This window comes from Zalophus californianus, chromosome 4 (genome assembly GCF_009762305.2).
Source record: "Zalophus californianus isolate mZalCal1 chromosome 4, mZalCal1.pri.v2, whole genome shotgun sequence".
Lineage (NCBI taxonomy): Eukaryota > Metazoa > Chordata > Mammalia > Carnivora > Otariidae > Zalophus > Zalophus californianus.
This window is the reverse complement of record NC_045598.1, coordinates 189,803,296-189,826,518: the sequence shown is the minus strand read 5'-3', so window position 1 is coordinate 189,826,518 and position 23,223 is coordinate 189,803,296. Positions and strand designations below refer to the sequence as shown.

The 23,223-nt window shown below is 63.3% G+C and overlaps 4 protein-coding genes across 4 annotated transcripts; 2 read left to right on the top strand and 2 right to left on the bottom strand.

The window, feature by feature from the left end:
• Positions 1-1,986: 1,986 nt before the first annotated feature.
• Positions 1,987-3,838, top strand: LYPD2 (LY6/PLAUR domain containing 2). The gene is made up of 3 exons (XM_027573552.1): positions 1,987-2,044; positions 3,052-3,171; positions 3,633-3,838. Exons 1-3 carry the CDS (start codon positions 1,987-1,989, stop codon positions 3,836-3,838), a joined length of 384 nt encoding a protein of 127 aa, XP_027429353.1.
• Positions 3,839-7,579: 3,741 nt separating this feature from the next.
• Positions 7,580-8,676, top strand: SLURP1 (secreted LY6/PLAUR domain containing 1). Its single transcript, XM_027573566.2, has 3 exons — positions 7,580-7,640; positions 8,069-8,188; positions 8,546-8,676. The coding sequence occupies exons 1-3, from the start codon at positions 7,580-7,582 to the stop codon at positions 8,674-8,676; spliced, it is 312 nt and encodes a 103-aa protein (XP_027429367.1).
• Positions 8,677-11,633: 2,957 nt separating this feature from the next.
• Positions 11,634-16,018, bottom strand: THEM6 (thioesterase superfamily member 6). Its single transcript, XM_027573276.2, has 2 exons — positions 15,419-16,018; positions 11,634-13,190 (listed from the first exon to the last, which is right to left on the bottom strand). The coding sequence occupies exons 1-2, from the start codon at positions 15,929-15,931 to the stop codon at positions 13,077-13,079; spliced, it is 627 nt and encodes a 208-aa protein (XP_027429077.1). The 5' UTR covers positions 15,932-16,018; the 3' UTR covers positions 11,634-13,076.
• Positions 16,019-18,877: 2,859 nt separating this feature from the next.
• Positions 18,878-21,360, bottom strand: PSCA (prostate stem cell antigen). Its single transcript, XM_027573538.2, is given in 4 exon segments — positions 18,878-19,033; positions 19,035-19,114; positions 19,593-19,700; positions 21,309-21,360. Coding segments are annotated over 4 exon segments (396 nt in total).
• Positions 21,361-23,223: the final 1,863 nt, after the last annotated feature.

Here is a 23,223-nt window from a genome sequence, read left to right as displayed (position 1 = left end):
GAGCCCTGATCCTGGTCAAACTCTGAGCACTGCCCCTGGTCACACTCTGAGCCCTGCCCTCGAGGCTCCTAGTAGAACTGAGGGGTGGTTGGAGACCTCTCAGCATGGAGGCATCCTAGACAGAACCCATCCAGACTCTGACTGAGCCACATTTCTCTCCTACCTAAGTAGACAGGTGCAACTTTGCAGTACGGTTCAGCCTGGCTACCCAGGGATCAGGCAGAAACTGTAGGAGGAGCGAATGCTCAGGGGTCAGGGGTGTGTTCCAGGTGGAAAGCACGGGTGGGGCCCTTGGGTCCGAGAATAGGAGTTGGGCTGGTATGGGCTGCAGCAATGGAATTGGGCTAGACCGGAGGAGGAAGTGAGGGTGTGTGCAGTGGGTGTCTAATCCAGTTAGCTGCATCCAGCATCAGCGCCCAGTTGCAGTGTGGTGGCGTAGTGAAGTGTAAAATCAGACAAGCCCGGTTGCTGCTTGCTTTTCCTCAGCCCACGCAAGGTGATCCGCCCAAGTCAGCAGCTGCCAGGAGCATCTGATCTTATATCCAAAGTAGAGTTGTTAGTGTTGTGTGCCTCCAGAGCCATAGCAAGGAAAATAGATCCAGCAGAGGATGTGGCTGACACAGGCTGGATGCTACAGGAAAACACAAGCCTCGCCCTCAGGCCCCACCCAGTGCCCAGGGAGGCTCAAGCCCCTTCAGTTCCCACATGGAGCTGATCTCAAAGGAAAGCCAAGGACCATAAAAAGGCTGTGGGATGGGGGTGGGGGGAGAGTGCCCAGACAGAGAATTTCAACCATAGGAGGGCGGGGAGGGATGGGCATCCCTGGTGACAGGAAGAGCAGATGCAAAGTCTAGGATGGGAGTAAGATTTGGACCCTCTGAGAGAAGATGGAGGAGTTGGGTGGGGTTGCAGTGTGGCCCCAAGTGAGTCTGGGCACCAAGGCCCTGACTGCCCAGCTAGAGACCCTGGGACCTGTCAACAACCCTCTCCACCCCACCCCAGGGTTCACCCTGGCAGCTGTGGGCTTGGTGGAGGGTGTGACTGGGTTACAAGTAAGGACATCCTGGGGAGGCTGAAGTGCAGGCACTCTGGGGGAGGGGAGTGCCTGTGTGCATGTGTGTGCACATGTGTGTGCATGTGCGTGTTGGGGGGGACCAGTGGCTGGAGCCACACTTCAGTCCTGTCTGGGCCCTGGGCAAGGACCTTCCTGTCAATTTCCTGACCTACAGTGGGGCCAAGAGAGCCCTGCCCAAGGGGCAGCCCCTTTGGCTTCCTTAGAGACCAAGGGGTACCTGCTCCTTCAGTGGACACTGGGGTTAGTGTCCCCAAGGCGACCCTGGCCCCTCCCCACCTCCAACCTCCATCCAGGACCTTGCTGTTGACCCAGTACTTTTCCTGTCTTTGTGCCTATAAGCCTCTGAGTACATTTTGGCTGTTTGTCCAGGCAGCAATCTGTCCCTATATCACTATGCCCCACGAGACTACCTCAAAGGAGCTGGGGGTGGGTTGTAGGGCACCCTGCTAGCACTGAAACCCAGGACTCCTAGACCCAGACTCTTCCCTGGAGATAGGCCTGGGGACCCAAGTGGGAAGGGTGCCCAGCAGAGGCAGAAACCAGGGTGGGGGTAGGGGTGGAGGAGGAAGGAGAAGGTGGGGAGCCCAGGTAAGGGGGGTCACGGAGGGAGGTGAGGGCCCCCAAACCATAGAGAGGGGCCGTCAGGGCCGGGGAGGGACCCCAGGCTGTGGGAGGTAGAGGAAGGGGCCAGGGAGGTCAGGAGCAGTACCCACAGAGGAATGGGGCATCCAGTGGAGGCGGGAGGGGCCCCAGTGGGTGGAGGGGGGCGGGTCTCTGCACCTCTGCCGCCCCAGAAAACCCAAACCCACTAATCAGCTTGGCTGACTGGTTGGGCGGCTGCACTGGGTGTCCGCTGTCCCTGCGGGCAGGCCGAAGGCGAACGGGCTGTGGAGCGGTGTGAGGACAGGACCATGAGGGGCACACAGCTGGTGCTAGTGGTGCTGCTGGCGACCTGCAGCCGTGAGCTCGGTGAGGGGCGCAGGCAGGGGGGCCAGGGAGTGGAGGAAAGCGGGGAGACCGAGGAGAGGCGGGGTGGGGAGGGAGCGTGAGCCGGGGGGAAGGGAGAGGAGGGCATGGTACCAGGGGGCCGCCCCCCAGGGCTGGGGCAGCAGCAGAACCGCATGTCCCTGGGGGCCGTGGGCCCCCCGGAAAGGCTTTAGCTGGAGAATCATGCTCCCTGGTTCAGGGGCCATGGTGGAGGCAGGCCTCAGGGGGTGTCTTGGGGAGACCAGAAAGGCGCCGGGAACTGGGGCTGACAGGGGGTCTGAGAGAACAACTGGGGGAGACACCCCAGCCCCTCGGGGCCCCCAGGTGCAACCAGAAAAGGAGCTGGGAAGAGGGGGCCCCAGCCAGAGGGGAAACTGAGGTCAACCCGAGACGCAGTGACACACAGTGGGGGAAGAGGAGCCTGTGGCCTCACTGTGCACGGACCAGCTGGCGCCAGTCAGGCTCACCGAGGCTGCTGTGGCGGGGTGGGACACAGAGCGGTGCACCCTGGGGCCCCCGCCCCTGCCGGCCCACACCCCAACCTGTCCGGGGCCTTGCGGCTCTTCCCTCCTTTGTTAAGCTGGCACCCGTGGGTGCCCCAGGCCCAGCCCGGTCCACCCTGCACCCCACACACCTCCTTGTCTGTTCCTGATGCCCACTGCCGCTCTTTGGGTGCTGCTCTTTGCTGATCAGGACCCCAAGGGGGTGTCCAGACACACCGAGGCCCTCCCTGACCCTGCCTCAGGGAGCACCTCCTCGATGCTTCCAGAGCTGTCCCCTCCGCACCTTGGCCCTGCAGGCTGAGCCCGTCAGGGGCACACTCCGTCTCTAAGGACCACAGCTCAAACCTCCTGAGTCCTCCCAGAGTTTGGGTCGCCGGGCAACTGGAGCCTGAATGGCATGGTCCCCCTCAAACCGGTGCCTCCAGGAGAGCGGGCTTGGGGAGGGGCAGGGCCTGCCTGATGCGTCCTTTGTCCCTTCTTATCCAGTGGTGGCCCTGCAATGCTACACCTGTCATGAGCCTACTGGTGCGTCCAGCTGTGTGACCATCGCCACCTGCAGCGCCAACGAGACCGCATGCAAGACCATCCTCTACTCCCTGGAGACAGGTCAGCGGGGGCTAGGGGGGCGGGGCGACCACCCTCTACCCCCTGGAGACAGGTCGGCGGGGGCTGGGTGGGGAGGGGCCAGGGTCCCAGGGTCCGAGCTGCCTCCAGGACGGTCACTCCTGGCCATCTATGCGCAGTGTGCATCCACTGCCTTAGCCGTTTGCAAAAGGGTTTTTGGTCCAAGCAATTAGGCCTTCCTCCCTCCTCCCTTCTTTCCTTTAATGGAAAGGAATCCTCACCTTGCCCGGGGATTTCCTGGAAAGGAACTGCCTCACCCAGCCAGGAATCCTGTGCAAGTCGCTGTGTCCCCAGCACAGAGGCGGCACTCAGCCCACAGTGGCGGAAGGAAAGGGGAGTGGGGGACGGGTCACGGAGGGACTGATCCCACCCTGGGGTCATGGGGGCTGGGCGTGGGGTCCCTGAAGCTCGTGAGCTGACCAGGCATGCAACATGGCCCACAGTGTACCCCTTCCTGGGGGACTCCACGGTGACCAAGTCCTGCGCGGTGCAGTGTGTGCCCTCGGACGTGGACGGCATCGGCCAGACCCGGCCTGTGTCCTGCTGCAACACGGACCTCTGCAACATAGACGGGGCCCCCGCCCTGGACGGCGGCCGCAGCCTGGCCTTGGCGCTGGCGCTCCTCCTGCTCTGCAGCCTCAGCCTCTAGAGCCCCCGCCCCCTCTGTCCCCACCCCCCATCCGTGCCAGCCCTAAACGCCCCTGAAGAAGCATTGTCCCTGCACCAGGCCTCCTGCATCTCCTTTCGGCAGCCCTGCCCACCGGGGCGGGAGGGCCTTGAGCCTCAAGTCTGGCTCTGCCCCTTCGTCCTGTGTCCCCGTCCTGCCCATTCTCAGCCCCTCCTCTCCCGGTCCATCTCTGCACCCCCTGGCCTCTGGCTTCTCTCTGGGGCTCTCCGCACCCACAGGGCTGCCCCTGTCTGTCTCCTCTCCCTGTCCCCAGACATGCTGAGCAGGGATGGTCACTAGGCCAGCAAACCGGGCAGGACTTTGCTCTCTGGGCCCTGCAGGGGGCCCGACTGCAGTAGGGCAGAAAGTGGGACCCCACAGGCAGGGGTAGCACCACTCCTGCCAGGGCCAGGTCACAGGTGGCTTCTCGGAGGAGGGGGCCATTAAGGCCAGGCTTTGAGTGACTGAGAGATTGTTTGGGTGGAGGAGAGCAGGCCACGCCCGGTGCAAGGAAGATCCAGGAGGGTGGCCTGGGATCCGGGATCGATCCATGAAGCACCTACCGCCCACTCACCTGGCCCCTGGACACCGTCCCCTTATGTTGGGCGGCAGGGGTGCTACTGGGCACATCCACCACCTGCCTTCTCCCGGCTCACCAAGCCCCACTCCCTGGGCGCCCAGGGCAGCCCAAGCTCCAGGGCAGAGGCGACCTTCACTCCACCTTGGCCTTGGCCAGCACCAAATCCTCCAGATCACCCTCCCAGGACCGCCTGGGGGAGGCGGGAGGGGGAGGGGGGAGAGGGCCTCAGTCACCCTGGGACCTGTCCCTCCTCTCTGTCCTCTGCTCCAGCGGCTTCTCCTGGGCCCCTGGGTGAGCCTGGTCCTGGGAGGGGGGCGCACAGCAGTGGCATCCAGCCAAGCTGAGACGGGGCTGGGGTTCTCCCCACTAGCCTCCGACTCAGAGTCCAAAGAGCCCTCACAACCAGCCCTCACCCTCTCTGGGGTTCCCAGCTCTTGGATGGATGGCAGGGGGCAGCCAGGACCTGAAGCAGGACTGTCCTGGGGCAAAGGACACCCCACGCCTCTGGGAGAGGAGACCAGTGGCCAGAAGGCCCCCTATCCCTGGGACCCCAGGAACCCCACACCTCTGCCTCCTGTGGCAAGACCTACAGTCTCAGGGGCTCTGTGGTCCTGAGACAGATCCTGGAGGACAGAACCCCCACTGCCCAGCAAGCCCCCTGCCCCATGTGTCTAGCACAGGCTGACCGCACTGCATGGTCACCATCCACCAGGGACCCCTTCGGCAGTCTCCGGGAACAGCAGGGAACTTGGGAGGCCAGGCACGGTCAAGTGCTGTCAAGATGCCTCCATTTGGGGTTGTAGCTCTGAACTCTGACTTTGTCACGAAGGGGGCCCCGTCCAGTAATTCCTCACACTTCTCCCATGGCGTTTCTCGTGTCTACCACAAAAGTGAGGAGAGTGGTGGGGTCACTTGAGTCTTAGAGCCTGGTTTGGGACCCAGTACACACACACACACACACACACACACACACGCATGCACACACACGCATGCACACGCACACGCACGTGCACACAGCCTTCCAGGGAAACATGGGAAAGCTCTGCGCCCTGCTCCTGGCCACTGCTCCCACCTGACCTTCCCTCCCCTCCGAAGCCAGAGCAAGGGCCCTTCCAGGCAGCCCCCGACAGCACATGGGGTCTCTCACCCGCCTGCCCATGCCAGCTGTGCTCTCGGCACGCTCGCCCCATGGCTGCTCCAGGTCCCCGTCCACCCCCTTGTCTTTACAGCTGCCCTCTGGGGCACAGGACGCTCTGCCTAGTTTACAGGTGAAAGAAAGGGGGTCAGAGGGATTCGTGAGCAGACTGGTCACACAGGAGGTCAGGCGGGGCTGGGACCCACTCAATCTGTCAGACTCCACACTAGACACTCCCTGGCTCCTCTTGCAACATCCTGGGTGCAATCATGGACCAGGCCCCAGGGAAGGGCCGCCCTGGGGAAGGGCCACCCTGGCCGCTGTCTGCGCCTGCACCTGCCATGTGAGGCCCAGTTGTTGGAGCTGCAGCAACCGCCATCTATTCCTTTGCAAGCAACGCCCTTTCTTTGTTTCCTCAGTCCACAAGGCCAGGTCACGTCGGCCCTCGAAACTGCTCTGGGTCCCTAGTCTCATCCTACAAACAGGAATGCCATCTAGAGGGGCAAGGGAGTCACTCCAAGGCCACACGTGGAGCCAGCAGCAAAACTAAGACCAAACCCCAGGCATCCTGAGTGCCAGCCCAAGCTCCTCCCAGCATGTCATCCTGCCTGGAGAGTGGGGTACAACTCCATACCCTTCAGCAGCCCCCCCACACACATTCTTTCATCTGCCACCTACCCATCCAATTGCTCTTCCATCATCTACCTTCTTTCCCCATCTTTCCTCCCTCCATTCATGCACTCTCCAGCCGTTCACTCCACCCTGAACCCATCCACTCCCTCAAACATCACCCACCCACCCACCCAGCCATCTACTCATCCACCCATCTACTCACACACCCACCCACCCATCCTTCTATTCACCCACCCATACACCCATCCATCTATTCACCCACCCATCCATCTACTCACCCACCCACCCATCCATCTACTCACCCACTCACCCACCCACCCATCTACTCACCCATCCATCCATCCATCTACTCACCCATCCATCCATCCATCTACTCACCCACTCACCCACCCACCCATCTACTCACCCATCCATCCATCCATCTACTCACCCACTCACCCACCCACCCATCTACTCACCCATCCATCCATCCATCTACTCACCCACTCACCCACCCACCCACCCATCTACTCATCCATCCATCCATCTACTCACCTATCCATCTACTCACCTACTCATCCATCCATCCACCCATCCACCCACCCACCCTCCCATCCACCCATTAGGCTGTCAGAGGACAGAGAAACTAGAGAGTCTAAAACACCAGGAAGGCCTCTGGGTGAGGGGCACCTGGACTCGGCCTTATAGCATGGGGAAGATTTGAGGCTAGGATGGGAGACCAGAGATGGTGTCCACTGAGAGGCAGAGCACAGACAAAGGTGTGGGCATGGGAAAGCCTGCAATGGGAGGTGGGCAGTGAACAAAGTCACAGAAGGCTGTCAGGCCAGGAGGTGGGGGGTGGGCAGAACCCTGTTGTCCGGGGCCTAAACTGGGAAGCTCAGGCTTGGCCTCAAGGTCATTTGTAGGGAAGGGGCTAGAAGTGACGGTGGGGCCTGTCTGGAGCCCCACACCCATCAGCCCGAGAGTAGCCCGGGGGGCCCGTACCACCCCACACCTCACCAGGCACTCCCCCTCCTCTGCACTTGTCCTGACCCCCCCTCCGGGCCTGTGTTCTGGCGGGCACCTGTGTGTGAAGGAGACTGACCTGAGTCCAGGCCAGGGCCTCCCCAGTGGGGCTCAGTGCCCGTGTAGCGTCTGTGTGGGCCGGCACCACGCAGGCTCGAGGAATGAGGGGTCCCCCTCCCTGAGGGCCTGTGAGTGATGCGGCCCGCCTGCCCACCGCCCCGCCCGCTACCTCCCACTTCTACCCGGGGCCACCCCGCTGACTCACACACCACTTCTGCCGCCACCCTGGCATGCACCGCAGGGAGGGGAGGGTATAAGTGTCCACAGAGGTGGCCCAGACTCTGCCTCTCCCGGCTTCTGAGTGCGGCAGATGGCCTGGTGCAGGGCTGTGCTCCCGCTGCTGCTCATCGCAGCCTCCAGCTTGCATGCCGGTGAGTGGGACGGTGGTGTGGCTCGCAAGGGACATGTCTCTAGGCCTCACTTGGCCCACCTCCTTGGCGGGGGAAAGCCCTTCTGGGACTTGGGCAGAAGGCCTCCTTGGGCACCCCCTAGGCTCATCTCCCTTGCCCTAAATGAGCCTCCTGGGCCCTAGAGCCTTCGATCGGGACAGGCTTCAAGGCCCCATTTTCCAGGCAGGAAAACCAAGGCTCAGGGGAGGAATGCAGGGCTCCAGTCTGCTGGCCAGAGCCCTGGGCCTTGAAGGGTCTCAGCGAGGCGAGCTACCTCCCCCAAGCAGGGATGGGAAGGGAGACACTCCAGGTGGGGTATGCCCAGGGGCTAGACCGTAAGGGCCTTGGCTCCAGCCTTCCAAGATGGGTCTCAAGGCCAGGTGATGAGGTTTGCCCCATCCCTCGCCCAGGTGAGGCCTTCAAATGCTTCACATGTGAGCAGCCCACAGCCATTTCTTTGTGCAAGAACATTTCTTACTGCAAGCCAGAGGCCACGGCCTGCAAGACCATGCTGGTGCAGATAGAGTCAGGTGAGTCCAGCCCACAGTGGGCTGGGGGTCCACAGTGGTCACCTTCCCCAAATGGTCCTCAGGGCTGTGGGGGGCAGTGGTGGAGGTCCCACAGACTGGCTCTGGGGTGCAGCACAAGGGCTGCATCAGCCTTGAGGCTCCAGGACCCCACCCCAAGGCTGCACTGCATCCCCTAGCAAGGGGCCTGGAGGGAGGAGCATGGAGGACTTCCCAGGCCCAGCCATTAGTCTGGGGGTCACCGGCCCTCACTGGAGCAGTCAGTCAGGAAGGGCCAAATCGAGTGCCTGGAGGTTGGGGCAGCTGGGGAGGGCACTGTGCAGGGGAGGAGCCGGCTCTGACACTTGCCCACCCCTGCAGAGTACCCCTTCAACCAGAGACCCATGGTGATCCGCTCCTGCAGCACCTCCTGCATAGCCACTGACCCCGACAGCATGGGGCTCGCCCACCCTGTCTACTGCTGCTTCCGTGACTTGTGCAACTCCATGTAGGCCACCAGGCTGGGTGCCAGGGCCCTGCCCCACTGGGGGCCACACTCCTCGGCCGCCTCCTTCCCTGAAGGGCCCGGCACCACCGGAGACCATCTCTACGTAGCCACGTGCTTCCATGAGCTCCCTGAGCCTCAGGTTAATCATGGAGCCCGAGGGCCCAGAGCCTTGACAGGGGCACTCTCTGTCTCCCACACTTACAGAGAATAAATAAAGCTGAGGCAGAGGCAACCTCCTTCCTTCCTGGCTGCCAAGAGCCCATGGAGCCAGCCTTCAGGAGTGCCGGGCTGAGCCAGGCCCATTCGGGACACCTGACCCCCCTTCTCACCCAGGGCCACTCATACTCATTTCACAGAAGGGGAAATGGAGGCTCCGGGGGAGAAATGCATCCTGGGCCGGCCTTCCTGCAAACCAGTCCCACACCACCTCAGAGTAGGACCAGTTCCTTAGCCTAAGGGAAGTCTGGCCCCACTTCCAGAGTCTACCCTCAGCCCCTGGAGGCATTGCCCCCACCCCACCCCCCACCCTCCAGGTGGGAAGGAAGCTGGAGTCAAGGGTGGGCATGTCCGGCTCCACAGGTCCAGCATGGGGAAGCTGGGAAGGGAGCCCGTGGACGTGCAGGCAGCCTGCCCGCCCAGCCCGGGTCTCCCCGGGAGCGTGCGGGGTGGGGCGCATCTGGGCCAGTGGACACCTGCACACCTCCACGGGCTTTGGTCACCTCCCCTGACAAGGGACCTACTGTGTCCTTAGCCCTGGAGACAGTTGAAATGAGAGGAAACCGTGTGCATGGAACCGTGTGCAAGGACAGCCCAGCTCATCCCAGACACCAAGGGCCAGGGCTGGGCTCTGGGCCCCCTGGGCCGGCAGCAGCACTCCCAGCCAGCAGATGGGCAGCAGTGGCCCTGGGGGGCTGAACCTCAGGCTCCTGCTTTCCCCTCACGAGGCTCCCCAGCTGGCCCTGGTCGTGACCTGGCTGTGCAGCCCTGGAGAGAGGTGGAGGGCAGGAGCCGCACCCAGCACACCGGCAGCCTTGGAGCCTGCGTCAGCCCAGCATGCCACTGCCCCGCTCCAGGCCCAAATGCCCACCGGTGCCCTCTGGGCTGGGCACTTTCCAGGTTCTGCATATGGCCGGCCTTCCAGAGAGCCTCTACTGGGCCCTGGATTTGGAGGCAAGGGGCCAGGGCCACCACCTCAGACACGGGGACTGAGCAGTATCACACTGCAGCTCTTGGCTTCAGCTTCCAGTGGGGCAACAGGGGCATTGCCTTTGAGCTTTTCCAGGATGCAGAGGGGGTGGGCAGCCGCCCCATTCCTGGGGAAAACAGGTGGGGGGCCCCATGCACCTGGGGGCCTCCGCACAGCATGGGCATGGCCAACAGAGGGCGCCCCTGCCCATCACCACCTGAGCGACGGGCTGCGGGGACCTCCCAGGGTGGGAGCTGCCACCTCGAACTTGGCCAAGTGGCATGAGCCTAAGGAGAGCCCCTGACGTCTGCAGGCCTGAGAACACCTCCCAGCCCTGCACAGCCCGGTGTCCCCCTCAGGAGCTGGGGAGGCCACAGACTGGGCCTTGGGAGGGCTGGCCCTGGGGTGGCCGCAGTGCACACCGGAGCTGCTCACACCAGCAGGGGCACTTGGGGCCTTAGGATGGAGGAGTTGGCTCGTGGGGTCACAAAGAATGCAGAAGGACGGGAGGTCATTCACAAGCGCATGGGTGAGGCTGCTCAAACCCCACTGTGCCCTAGTCAGCAAGACCTTCCGCCCCTCTGTGGCTGGACCGCCTCCAAACAGAAAGAGCGAGAGAGCCTCCCCTCCCCCTGCTCCCACCTGGCTGGGGTGTGTCTCCCCTGAGTGGACAGAGAAACTGCAGTGCCCCGTGGGACACAGTCACATTCAGCCCAGATGCCCCTGACCACCCTGAACACCTCCTATAGACCCCCAGCCCCTGCCCTGCTCCAGGGTGCCAACTGGCTGCCACCCCTTGATGCACCTGCTGGGACCCAGACCCGCTGTGTGCACACCATTTCCTGTCCCCAGGCCCTCTGGGGAATCTGTCCCTGACAGCTGCAGTGATCCCCAAGCTCCCCCACTGCCTGTATGTGCCCCACAGGACCTGCATGAACACCTCTTAGGCGAAGAGACAGATACTCCATGTAGATATCCAAGCGCCCCTGCAGGCTGGGGGCCGGCTGCTCAGGGCAGGTGTGAGGCCCAGCGTGGCCAGCCCAGGGCCCCCGGGCCTGCCTAGGAGGTGGGAAGAGTGAGGCTTCCGCCCACCTCCCTGGCTGCAGACCACGGGCCTGCCATGCAACCTCAGCCAGGCCACATCACTGCCACATCGCTACCCCATCACCGAATGCTTGCTGCAAATCCAACTTTTCCAACCGCCCATTCTTTTCCAGGCCTGCAGAGCCGGGCCCTCCTGAGCAGGTGGCCAGAGCACAACGTGGCCCACGCCATCAGCCCCTGCCTTATATCCTGGCAGCCTCCACCACCTACCTTCTTTGAGGGGCTTGCAGAATAACCCGTATGCTGACCCCACCCCAGACCCGTTACAGTCCACTGACCTCTGCCCCACCTGCCACCCCACAAGCTCACCCCGGTAATCCCAGTCTGAGGCCTAACCGCCCAAACTCCTCCGGAGGATCCTGGGACTGGATCCCAAGACCAAACCAGAAATGGACACCAGGCACCCACAGATGGGGCAGCAAGGCCCGGGGGCCGGGGACAAGGAGAGCAGCAGGGCCTACACAGGGCTTGGGGCAAATCCTTTCTGGCCTCGGTCCCACGTTCTGTGAAATGGGAGCAAGTCCTGCCCTGCCTACCAGGTCCCTAAGCTCACAGGAACCCGAGAAGCCTAGACAGCCCCCCTTGTGGGAACACACAGCTGTGAGTGGCCCACTGCTTCCCTGGGGGGCCAGGCCTTGACAAATGAGGACTTCCCCCAGCACAGAGACGTTAAAAACTCTTTAATCTTGGGCTTTCTTTAAATAAAACAGAAACATTGCAGCTTTCCCATTGTGGCTGTAAGGCAGATGTCAGCATGGGGGGCAGGCAAGGGATCGGGGCGTTGCTGTGCTCCTAGCTCCAGTGGGAGGTGGGGCACCCGGACAGGGTGAAGGAGGTGGTTCCGGGGCTCCACGGCTCTGGTGCACACCACAGGCTGGCGGATGCACAGGCAGGTGGCCACCTCGTCCTGAACAGCCACACACGGGAGCAAGCAGCGATCCCACCCCCAGGGCTTTGACCCCTGTGTCCCCAGCCAGCCAGGGAGCTAAGGCTCCCTGCCCTGCCCACCCCTGCCTTGCCGTCTGGGCCAGTTTCTGCTTCTCTCCAGGCCTCCCTAGCTGGAAGGCAAGCGATTAGGCAGGAGCAGGCAACTCAGCAGGTGTCCCAGCATCAGGCAAAGCCCAGAAGACCCTTCCTCGGCCCCAGCCCAGGGAGCGAGGCAGCCCCTCAGCATAGGAAGGGAAGAGTCACCAGCAGGGCACATGTTGAGGACGACCCCAGGAGGGTAGACACCTGAGGTGCTGTAGGCCCAGAGACGGTGGGGTCCTACCCACAGTCACAGAGGGCAGCCCTAGAAGCACCCGGGGTGCAGATAAGCGAGGGCAAGGTGCAGAGGGCACCGAGGCAGAATCCCGCTCTCTGCTCTGCTCCCTGCTCAGCAGCAGGCCCCAAGTAGGACAGGAAGCTCACCACCACCCCAGGAGACCCTGTGCCATCTGACCTGCACTGGCCCTGGCCCACCCTCTGGCCATAGGCCCTCCCCGACCCCAGGGGAACCCCCGTGCCCTCTGGTCAGTCTGCCTGGGCCTGCCTCTCCCCCACCCACAGCCACAGGGATCTGCCTCCAAATGCTGTTCCGAACCTTCACAGCTCCTCACCAGGCCAGAATCAGGCCCCAGCCCTGCCCCCAGGACCGCTCTGGCTTCACCCCTCACCTCCATCGAACTCCAGGCTCTGGTGCTCAGGATGGCTTTAGCTGGCCCCTCTGGTCCAAGCACTCTCCCAACTTGAGCCTGTGGAAGTGTGGCTTCATTTGCAGGGTGGGGCCCAGCGCCCCAGCCCCCCAGCCCCCCAGCGCCCACACGCTGAGGGCCCTGGGCCTCCCCTTTTCCTCATCATCTCCACCCCGAGGGCAGAGCTGGGTCAGGGCATCTGTGTGTGGGTCCCCCACCCTGCTGTCCGGAGCCCAGCTGGGGGGGGGGGGCGTCGATAACTGGCTGGTGGAGGGAAGGTCTGAGCGTGGGGAGGGGGTGGGCCAAGCCCGCCGAACAGCAGGCCACTCCAGCTGGGAGACAGCCCAGCCCGGCGGGCCCATTCTGCACTCTCTGCCCCCGGCAGGCCCGGAAGGGAGGGCAGGTGCCCCCAGGGTGAGGCCGGCAGGCAGGGCGCAGTGCTCATTGGTCCTTGACGACGTCACTGAGCCCGCTCTCAGCCCTGAGCAGCTGACTGCTGGCCTCGTTGTAGGCCACCCAGTGCCGCAGGTCTTCTGGTAGCTCAGGGGCCTCCACCTGCAGGGGGAGATGGTGACATTCCCACCCGTACCACTGCCAATGGCAATGAGCAGGGGTGTAAGGAGGGGCGCCACACCAGGGTGCTGCCTTCACACCTCTGGGCCTCTGCTCATGCTGTTCCCTCTTCCTTCTCTTCCAGGCACCCTCCCGGAGGCCCTCAGCGCCTGTACTCCCCCCATGCTAGCGCTCAAGACCCCACCCTCCTTCACCAGCCCCGTCTCCCCAACAGGGCCACACCTGAGCCCTCTGTGTGTCCCCAGAACCCAGGCAAGAGCCTCTGAGGCCAGCTGGTTGGAGAGGGGTGACAGGAGAGGGGAGGCCTAGAGAGCTTCAGGAGTCTGGAGCTGGGGAATGGAGGGGTGGAGGTGTGGAGGGGCGGAGGGGCGGCTGTCAGAGCGCCTCTGCTGGCAAAGTGCTGGACAGGGGCTTGCCTGGAGCCTCTCTCTTCTTGAGTGGATCAGGAGAAGCTGGCCCCGCAGCCCTGGGCTTGACTACCCGTCCCCACCCCTGCCCACTCAGCCACACCGCTGCCTTGCTGCACACTCAGCCACCATTTTGTGATGGGGAGGCAGACATGATGCGGGGTCCGGCCTGAGAGGTCAGAGGCCTTGCAGATGGGCTGTGGGTGTTCTCAGGAGCAAGGGGAGAAGCAGGGGCAGAAGGGCTCAGAGCCACAGCCCTGGCCTTCCCTGCAGATAGGTGAGCTCTGCTCAGCATCCAGGCCAGGCTTTCGGGAGCACTCTCTTCCCAGCAAGCCATAGTGACCAGCTGTAGTGACTCAGCTGTAGGCCAGCTCTCGCTCCAAGGCCACCCTAGTTTCAGCACGTAGCATCTCTGGGTACTAGGCTCAGATTGCCCTGCACTAAACTCGAGACTCTGTCTGGGGCTTTCCCTGACCCAGGCGCTAGGCTAGGCCAGGCACCGGGGCCCCTCCAGCCACGCCCTGGCCCTCCCATCCATGGCCAGGCGTCCTCAGGGTATGCCTGCTGAGCGGGGCTACCAGCTCTCTCCAAAGCCCCTTCCAGCCTACACCGGCCACCTGGCACCCTCTCTTGTAGGAAATGCTCCCTCTGTCTTTTAGTTTCTACTCTCAGTCCCTCGAATAAAAGCCTCCATGGCCCGGGACATGTCCACATGAAGGGACACATGAAGCATCTCTGTCCCTATGGCATGGGGGACAACCAGGACCTTTGGGGGTGTTCAGAGACAGAGACAAAAACCAGGGAGCTGTGCCCATGGCCCACGGTACAGCCTTGGGCAGTTCCCCTTGCCTGAGCCTCAGTTTCCCCACCTCTGATATGGGGGAAAGGTTGGCCTCTCACAATTAAGGTGAGCTTGTGTCCCTCCTTGCTCAGGAGGCACCTGTCCAAAGCCAGAGAGGGTGGCGTCCTGGTTTAGGGCACCTAGGGATTGGGGCAGACCCTGGCTTTGGCATGGAGGCTCCAGGCAAATTTTTGGGAACCTGCCTTAGGCTGGAGCCTGCCCTGGAAACCATCACCGTGGCGGTGCCCTAGCTTGTCCCCAGGGCCCCTGTTGCCAGGCTGCAGTATCAGGCTGTGCTGGAAAGAGCAGGCCCTGGGGAGGGTCCCTCAGCCCTAAGCAGGCACTCAGGTACTCTCCCCAACTGGCAAAGGCAGAAAAGCTTGCAGCTCTCTGGGGCTCAATCTCCCCACCCCAAACCCAGGGGACGGTGAGCCAAACTGTGTGAAAACGACAGGGGGAGGGGTGGGGTGTCCTCAGGCCCTTGGGAAAATTCCCAGTAACCTCCTCTTATTGACACCATCCCTTATATTCAGAACCAAGGACCCGAGAGGGTGGCTCCACACTCCAAGCCACACAGCAGCACCAGGGCTCAGACTCCTGGGAGGGATCTGGTCTGGGGTTCCCTGTACTGGGAACGGTGGAGGGTATGGCATGGAGTCCGGAGGGGCAAGGTTAAGCCGCCACCAGAGGGAAGCATGCTAAGAATGTGCATGAGGAGTTGATTCGGGGACCCCGGGAGCTCCTGGGAAGAATGGGCTTTAGTGAAGGGAGGCCCTGGATCCAAAGGAAAGGGCTGGAGTGGTACTCAGAGGGACAGGGGCACCCCAAAGCGGCACAGGCGGCTGGCCTTCCCTAGGGGAGGGGGCAGAGACCAGGAGCCCTGAGGGCCCTGCGGGGGGCGTGCACCCGGGTCCGGGGAGTGTGTGTGTGGGGGGGGGGGCGCGGGGATAGAGGGTGCTCACCCGGCGCTTGCACAGGTGCTCCACGACGCGCTCCGGCGAGGTGCCCAGCACGTGCTGGCGGGAGCGCAGCAGCGCGCACACGAAGCCATCGCGCAGGCTGACGAAGCGCGCCTCCACGTAAAAGGCGCGGTCGTCCCAGCCCAGCAGGCGGGTGCGCACCTCGAAGGGCTCGAACAAGCGCAGCGAGCGGCGATAGCGCGCACACGAGGCGGCCAGCACGGCTTGGGCCCCGAGCGCGCGCAGCGCCCCCAGGACCCCGCAGCGGGCCAGGTGCGCCGCGCGCGCCACGTCGGCCTCGCGCAAGTAGCGCGCGTTGTTCATGTGCAGCAGCAGGTCCAGGTCCGAGGGCAGCACGCGGCCCGCGTAGCGTTGCTCGGCCAGCAGGTCGCGGACGCGCGGCTGCAGCAGGCGCGCGCGCAGCACGGCGCACGGCACGCGCACCAGGTACCAACCGTCCAGCAGCGCGAAGTAGGCGAGCGCCGCGACCAGCGACGCCACGAGCAGCCCCAGCATCTCGGCGGCGGGCGCGGGGCGCGGGGCGCGGGGCGCGGCGGCGGAGGCCACGGCCCTGGTCTCGGCGGTGCCGGTGCCCGCACCGCGCCTGCCCGCTCGCCGGGAGCGCCGCGCCGCCGGAGCGAACCACCTCGCGAGGCCGGCTGGGGAGGGACGCGCCAGGGGCCGCCAGTGCCGCAGGCCAGGGCCCCGCCCCCCCCCGCGCCCTCAGTGGTCCGTCCTCCCCCACGTCGGCCCGCGTCCCACCCCACTTTTCCTTCCGCCTTGCGCCGCGCCACAGCGCCATCTGGCGGTGGCGCCTCGCACTGCAGGCGCAGAAGCGTCCCGGTGGATCGGCCGCGTCTCCCCCCACCCCTTCCACCCCCGCCTGGTTGGGAGCCCGAGCCCCTCCTGCCTCTCTCCCAGGCCCTTGAAGACTCGGCCTGGCCTGGGAGATTCGGCCACTGATCTGAGCAAAATCAGAGGCTCCCGCACTTCCCGGTCCAGGTGGCAGGGCTTTGCAAGAGAAACGGACGCAGCGGTCCCCAGCGGCACTGCTTCAAGATTCCCCTGGAAATCGACCCTCCGAATCTCCAGAACATCCAGGGGTACCCCACCTCGGCAGGGCGGCCGCCCCCGTGCCTTTGCGGTGGATTCAGGGTGCATCACGGTCTGGCCCCTGTGGCTTTTTCAGTTCCACTTTGTAACCTCATTAACCCCACCCCCCGGGTCCTGGTAATCTCAGACTCATTCCCAAGCATTCCCATCCTTGGTCCTTTTGCAAAGGGAGCAAATAACGCCAGGGATGGAGGAGAGGAGTCGCAAATGTAAAGGAATCACGGGTGTTCCCTTAAAAACGAACACAAGTTCGTCTGTCCAGGGGAGCACCTCAGCCCCCGGATAGAACCGTGAGGGTCTCTATTCCTCGATATGGAAAAATCCATGTTTGAGAAAGCAGTTTGCTGGGGAGCGTGTACCGTGGCCCAGGTGTGCACACCCGCGGCATGCACCTGCGCGTGCTTGCACAGGAAGCGTCCCGCAGACGGTGCAGACACTAGTCTAGGGTGTGGGGGTCTGAGTCCCGCACTCCCTTCTTCCTGGCCCTTCTGTAGTAAAGGACGGGATGGTGAGGGGAGAGGGAGATTAGGGTCCCACCCACACCCTGCCTTGGGCCAGTGGGCTGCTCCTGCAGGTGGCCCCCCCCTGCTGTCCCCACCCCAAGAGGAGGAGCCCCCATCGGCCCTCCGTCCTGGAGGACCACTGCCCCAGCTTGCTGGGTTGGGAGGGGCTCTTGCCCCTCCTTCTGTTGTCTGGAGGGCGGGGGAGGCTGGCCCCCCCTGAGGCTCTCAGCCTGAGGCTGCATGAACTTGGGGACAGCTCAGGAGGTCAGAGGATCCCCTGGTTCCAGGACATGGAGAAGCCAGCTGGGCCTCCCACATCACAGGGCCTGCCTGCCCTCTCCCCTCACCCGGGCCCAAGTATTTCTAACCCAGGAGCCCAGGACAGGGTCTGGGGGTCTGGGGCACTGCCTCACCGCCCTGAGTCTCAGCCCCAGGGAGGAGGACCCTTGCCCAAGGGTGTGGCTGACGTGTGGGCCACTGTAGGCTCCCTACCCTGCTCAGTGGACTGTGTGGCCCGTCCCTCTGGACTTCCAGGCCCCCCAGAGGCCCTCCAGCCACACACCGCTGTTTGTGATCCTCTCTCTGTGCTTTATTCTTTTTCAAGCTTCTTCTGCTAACATGCTACATATTTCTCTGTTTATCCTGTTCACCTAACCCCATTGTCCTGTAAGCTCCGTGATCTGGGGTGGCTCTAGGGCATCAAGATAGGTCGGGGAGAATCCATCCAAGCCCGGGCCACTGCTGTTTCTGGTGTGCCTGGAACAGTGCCTGGAACATGGTAGGTGTCTGTTCTGGGCAGATGTCCCCGGTGTCCTCTATGGTCACCCGGGCAGGGTCGATGAGTCTGGGCCCCACAGCTTCAGGGCACAAAGTACCACCAGAAGCCCAGTCCTGAGTGTCCACCAGTCCTCAGTTTCCAAGCTCCAGCCCAGCTCAGACCCTAATGGGCCTAATGCTCTGCCCAGGGCCGCCCAGTTCTGGGGTGCCCTCCCAGGAAACAAAGGCCCAGCCCTGAACCCTGGACCCTGGACTGGAGCCAAGCCAGGTCTGTGTGCTGAGTGTGGCTTGGGCCCCAGAGGGGCATCGTGGGAGAGGCCAGAGCCCACAGCTCCTCCACAGGAGCTGGGCGCCTGGGCTGGGAAGGGAGTGGGGAGAATCAGCACTCAGAGCAGGGAACTCTACCCTTCCGATGGGGCGACCCTGGGACTCCAGTGTGGCTGCCCAGCACAGCCCTGCACCCCAACCCTGACTTCCATCTGGGGACACGCAAGAACAGAGCTCTCTGCCACCAGGTCAGGGGGACTTTATTAAGGGCCTCCTGGGTGCTGGGATTCCTGCCCCAGGACCCCCATGGCTATGGGGAGCTGGACCCCCCCTCCACACCTCATCTCTGGGCCTGTGGGACCTCACATTCCCTGCCCCTAATTCTACTCAGCCTTCATGGCGCCCTCCTGAGTGCCTGCTCCTTGCTGGTTGCAGGGGACACCATGGGTGGAACATGGCTCAGATGATGGAGGGGGTGGGGCAGGGAAGGCTTCCTGGAGGAAGCGATGCCTGAGCAAGGGTTAAGGAGTAGGCTGCAACAAGGGAGTTGGATGGACCGCGTGCAGGCTGGGTTCTATTGACTTGGAACAGTGCCACATCAATAGAACCCAGCCTACTGAGCAGCAGAAGCTGGGCAGGGCTTCTGGAGGGAGCCATGGCAGGCTGGGAAAGGCAGAGGGGCATGGGCCACCTGAGTTAGGGTCTAGGAGGGGCCTCAACTGGGCCAGGTGTGTGCAAAGAGTGCTCTGGGGCCCTTGGGCACCGAGAGCCCGTGTGGGTCACAGTGGGGTCCTCCTGGATCCTACAGCCTGCTGGGGCCCCGGAGCAGCAGGCCACCGGGAGCGGTGAGCAGTGTGAGTGTGACAGCAGCTGGCTGCAGGGCGTGGGCCCTGTTGGCGTTGCACGGGTCAGTGGAGCAACACGTGATGTTCTTCTTGTCCGTGTAGTAGTTCCGCGAGTCCCGTGTAGTAGTTCCGCGAGTCCTCCACACAGTGTGAGCGGCAGCCCTTGCTAATGGCTGTCACGATGCCAACAGCACCTGGGGCTCGGGACGCTCAGCTGGGTCTGGGTCCTGGACACTCACCCACTGGCCTTGTCCCCACTCCCATGGCCCTCTCTCTGTCCCCTAGCTACCAGTCTATAGTCACTCTGGGTGACGACCTCAAGCCTGCAGTGTCAGGGCAAGTGCAGGGGCTCATCCACATCCACGTGCCCAAGGCAGCCAGACCTTCTGCTGGGCACTTAAAATGCCTAATGAATGGGTGAATGCAGGGATGGATGAATGACTGATGGATGGGTGGGGGGGTTGGATGGGTGGGAAGCTGAGCACCTGTATCTGTGAGTGGATGGATGAACAAGTGGGCAGGTGGACAGAAGGTTCTTTGAGTCCCTACCAGGGGGTGGGAAGGTGCAGGGAGTCAAAGGGAATGGCAAGAGGCAGGGCAGAGCCCCATCCAGCCCTGGGGGAATCTGGGCAGGGTCACGGGGAGGTCTGTGGGGACGGCAGGGCCACTCACGGTTACGCTCGGTCCAGCACTAGGTCTCGGAGCTGGTGCAGTTCTGCACATGCTGGCAATCGTGGTTGCTCACCTGGGCCTTGCAGGAGAAGCACTGCAGGGTGGTGCCTGGGGAGGGTGCTCAGAGTGGGGAAGCAGCACTGCAGGGCGGTGCCTGGGGGGGGTGCTCAGAGTGGGGAAGCAGCACTGCAGGGCGGTGCCTGGGGGGGGTGCTCAGAGTGGGGAAGCAGCACTGCAGGGCGGTGCCTTGGGGGGTGCTCAGAGTGGGGAAGCAGCACTGCAGGCCGGTGCCGGGGGGGGGGTGCTCAGAGTGGGGAAGCAGCACTGCAGGGCGGTGCCTGGGGGGGGTGCTCAGAGTGGGGAAGCAGCACTGCAGGGCGGTGCCGGGGGGTGCTCAGAGTGGGGAAGCAGCACTGTAGGGCGGTGCCTGGGGGGTGCTCAGAGTGGGGAAGCAGACTCGTTTTCCCATCTGTCACAGCTTCCAGGTTGCTGGGAGTGTGCAAGAGCCCACTGCAAACTGGGACCCCCTGTTAGTGGGGAGCACTAGTGCCCAGGGAGGGCACTCCACTCATCAAAGTCCACCAGGAACGCTTCTCTGCCCACCTGCTGCCACGGCCCCTGGAACCCACCGTTAGTGCCCCAGCCCACCCCTCTGTCAAATGCCTGCGGTCTGAGACAGAAGGGAGTGACTGCAAACTGGCTCCCCCCACTCGGCAGGCGGCCCAGCTGGGCACTGGGCAGGTGAGGCCAGGGTGGACAGGACCCTTCCCAGAATTGCTCCTGCCACCAGGCATCGAGGCCCTTCCATCACTGTCTCTAAAAGCCTGTGCAAGCCCGACCCAGCCTCCCAGCCCCGCCCAGGCCTTCCCAGTGCCAGGACACCCTGTGTGGGCCCCTGGCCAGGCCCTGCTCTGTTCCCCGGGGGTAATGGCACCAGCCGGCATGATAAGGTCCCTTCTGGTCAAAACAATGATGGGATGGGATCAAGTCACCTGAGCGTAAGCAGGCCCCATGCTGCTAGTCCCGTGCTTGGTCACCACACACACTAGCTGACCCCCAGCAGCCTTGGGGGTCATTGTCATGACCCCCCACTTTCCAGAAGAGGAAGCTGAGGCTCTAAGAGACTTGGTGAGCCCGAGCTGGGCTTGGAGTGCAGACTAGAGCAGCCGAAGCCCGCACCTTTTCCCCGGGACCCCAGTCTGGGTGTCTGCTGTCCTTGCTGCCCACAGTGGACCCCAGGGCTGGGCCTGGGGAGAGGCCCCAGGTGCTCTCAGGACACCCCCAGGCTCCCCCCTTTCATTTTGCCCTCCTTGCCTCCGTGGCACTTCTTACCTTGAGGCTTTTTGCCCCTGTGCCTCCCCCAACACTGCAGGCTCCCCGTGTATCCCTCCGGCTGGTGGCTCTCCAGGAGCCAGGCCCTGTGCCACGGTGGTAAAGGAGAACGCCATCCTGCGCTGCCTGCCTCTGGGTGAGGCCCTGCTGCACCCTGGCTGCACTTGGAGCTGCCCCGGGGGTGACACGGGCAAGGACCAAAGCCCCTTCTTCCTGCCGCTTCCTCCCTTACCTCCCACCTGACTCCCTCCCCCCAGCCCCCACCTCCACCTCCTCTCTCTGTCCTTCTGGGTGGTCCCCTCTCTGAGTGCCCCTCTGGTCTCCCCTGACTGTCCCCCCAAGCCCTGTTCCCGTGGCCCTGCGCCATGGTGGTGGAGGTCTCACCTGGCCGCAGGGCCAAACCAATGGCCAGCAGGGTGAGGAGGACAGCCTTCATGGTCACCAGCGGGTGGCGGTGGGCTGGACTCAGGGTGGCTTTATACAGCTTTGGCTGGCAAGGGGGAGGCTCCACCACCCACTGTCAATAGGGACGGGTTCCCCAGGGCCAGCAAGTACTCCGGGGCGGGTAGATCCCAATCTCCGGCTGCCCTGCCAGGCTGCTCGCCACCGCTCCCTTTGTCTTTCTGTCTACTTCTGGAAGGCAGGGCCTGCCCAGGGCAGGGGCCATTTCTTAGCCACCCCAGGGCGAGGTGCCGAGGCGCCAGAGCAAGCAGTGAGGGCAGAGAAGGGTGAGTGGGGGGGCCAAGTTTGAGGGCCAGCCTCCCTTGGGCCCTGCTCTGCTCCCAGGGCTCCTGGTCCCCCAGGGGCAACAGGCCTTGAATGGCCACACATGAGAGGTGCCTTGGTGCAGGGGGCAGGGGGGTAGGGGGAGACCATTCTGGAAAGTGCCCTGGAGGCCAGAGGAGGGCTGGCACAGTTCAAGTGCACGCTGGGGTGCAGGCTTAACCCTCGTGACCTTCCTTAATCCCCACACACCATGGAGCTTTAGCTGCAAGGGAGTCTGGGAAATAAAGCATCAGCAGCCTCTGTAGGAGGAGGTGGAAGGGGGTTGGCACCGCGCTGGACATTGTCCGCAGCCCAGACCCACTCTCCACCCTGTTTGTGTCCTGAGATCCCTTGAGGATCCCAAAGGGCTTCCACTGGCTGGAGACCAGAGGGTGGGAGGTGCAGAGGCTGGGCCATCTCTTCCGCTGTGCCCCAACAGCGAGGCTGCAGTGGCCATGCCTGGCCGTGTCCTGGGGGCCAGCCTCCTTCCTTCCCACCAGCCCCAGCCAGCCTCGGGTAACGGTCCCTTCCCCTCACCCCTCCAAGCCCAGGGGCCCAGGGGCTTCCTGCCGCTCTTGGCCTGGGGCCCATTCATGCTCCCCATTGTCCCTCTAAGCGTGACCTTCCCTTTGTAAGCAGTCTCCCCATGACCCCTTGGAGTGTCCGCTGGGTGCTGGCAGCTACAGGCCACGTCCACCACCTGCTGACCCCATGTGTCTGGGGAGGGGACAGGCTCCTCCCAGGGGTGGAGAGAGCACCTTTCATTTCCTGATGCTCACTTGGCCCTGGGATGGCACCTCTGACCTTGCTTTGGCATCTGACCTCATTCCCCTGGGCAGGGCCAAGTGCGTGTTGCTGGCAAGGCCCTCGCTGGGGAAATGGGCTCCATCTCCCAGCTCTCCTGGGCAGTGGGGGGAGCAGAACGACACCCCTGGTGGGGGGCAGCTTCAACCCTTTCACCCTGAGTCCTGGGTCAAGGTCACATGGTGATGTGGGCCAGGGGTGAGACCCAGAGCTCCCTGGGATTTTCTGCACCTCTGGGGTCTTTCCTACACGGCCCCCTGGCAGCCACCAGTTTGGGCCCTTTCCCGTGGAGGGCGTCTCTCCTTTGGCAGATGAGGAGCCTGGGGCCCAGAGACGGACAGGACCTTGCTCAAGGTCACGTGGGGGGGGAGGTGAATGTGGTCCCTCCACCAGCTGCCTTTCTGGTCTACTCTGCCGGCTCAGAACTTTCTCCCTGAACACCCCCCACTCCAGCCCACCATCCCCAGTGCCATCAGCTCAGGTGCCTCATGTGGTAAAATGTTTGTGACTTCACCGTTTCAGTGTATGGCTGTCTGCCTGCTGGCCCACCCCCAGCTCACTGGGACTGGGGGTGCCCTGGACTGGAGCCTTTCTTATCTGCCTTTTTATTCAAGGCACCCAGTACCTAGCACCAGCCTGGAGCATTCATTCTTCAAATATTGACAGGTGCATAAATGTTTGTTAGTCTGATTTGGTATGAGGTGATGACCCTAAGGCAGTGGTTCTCAAG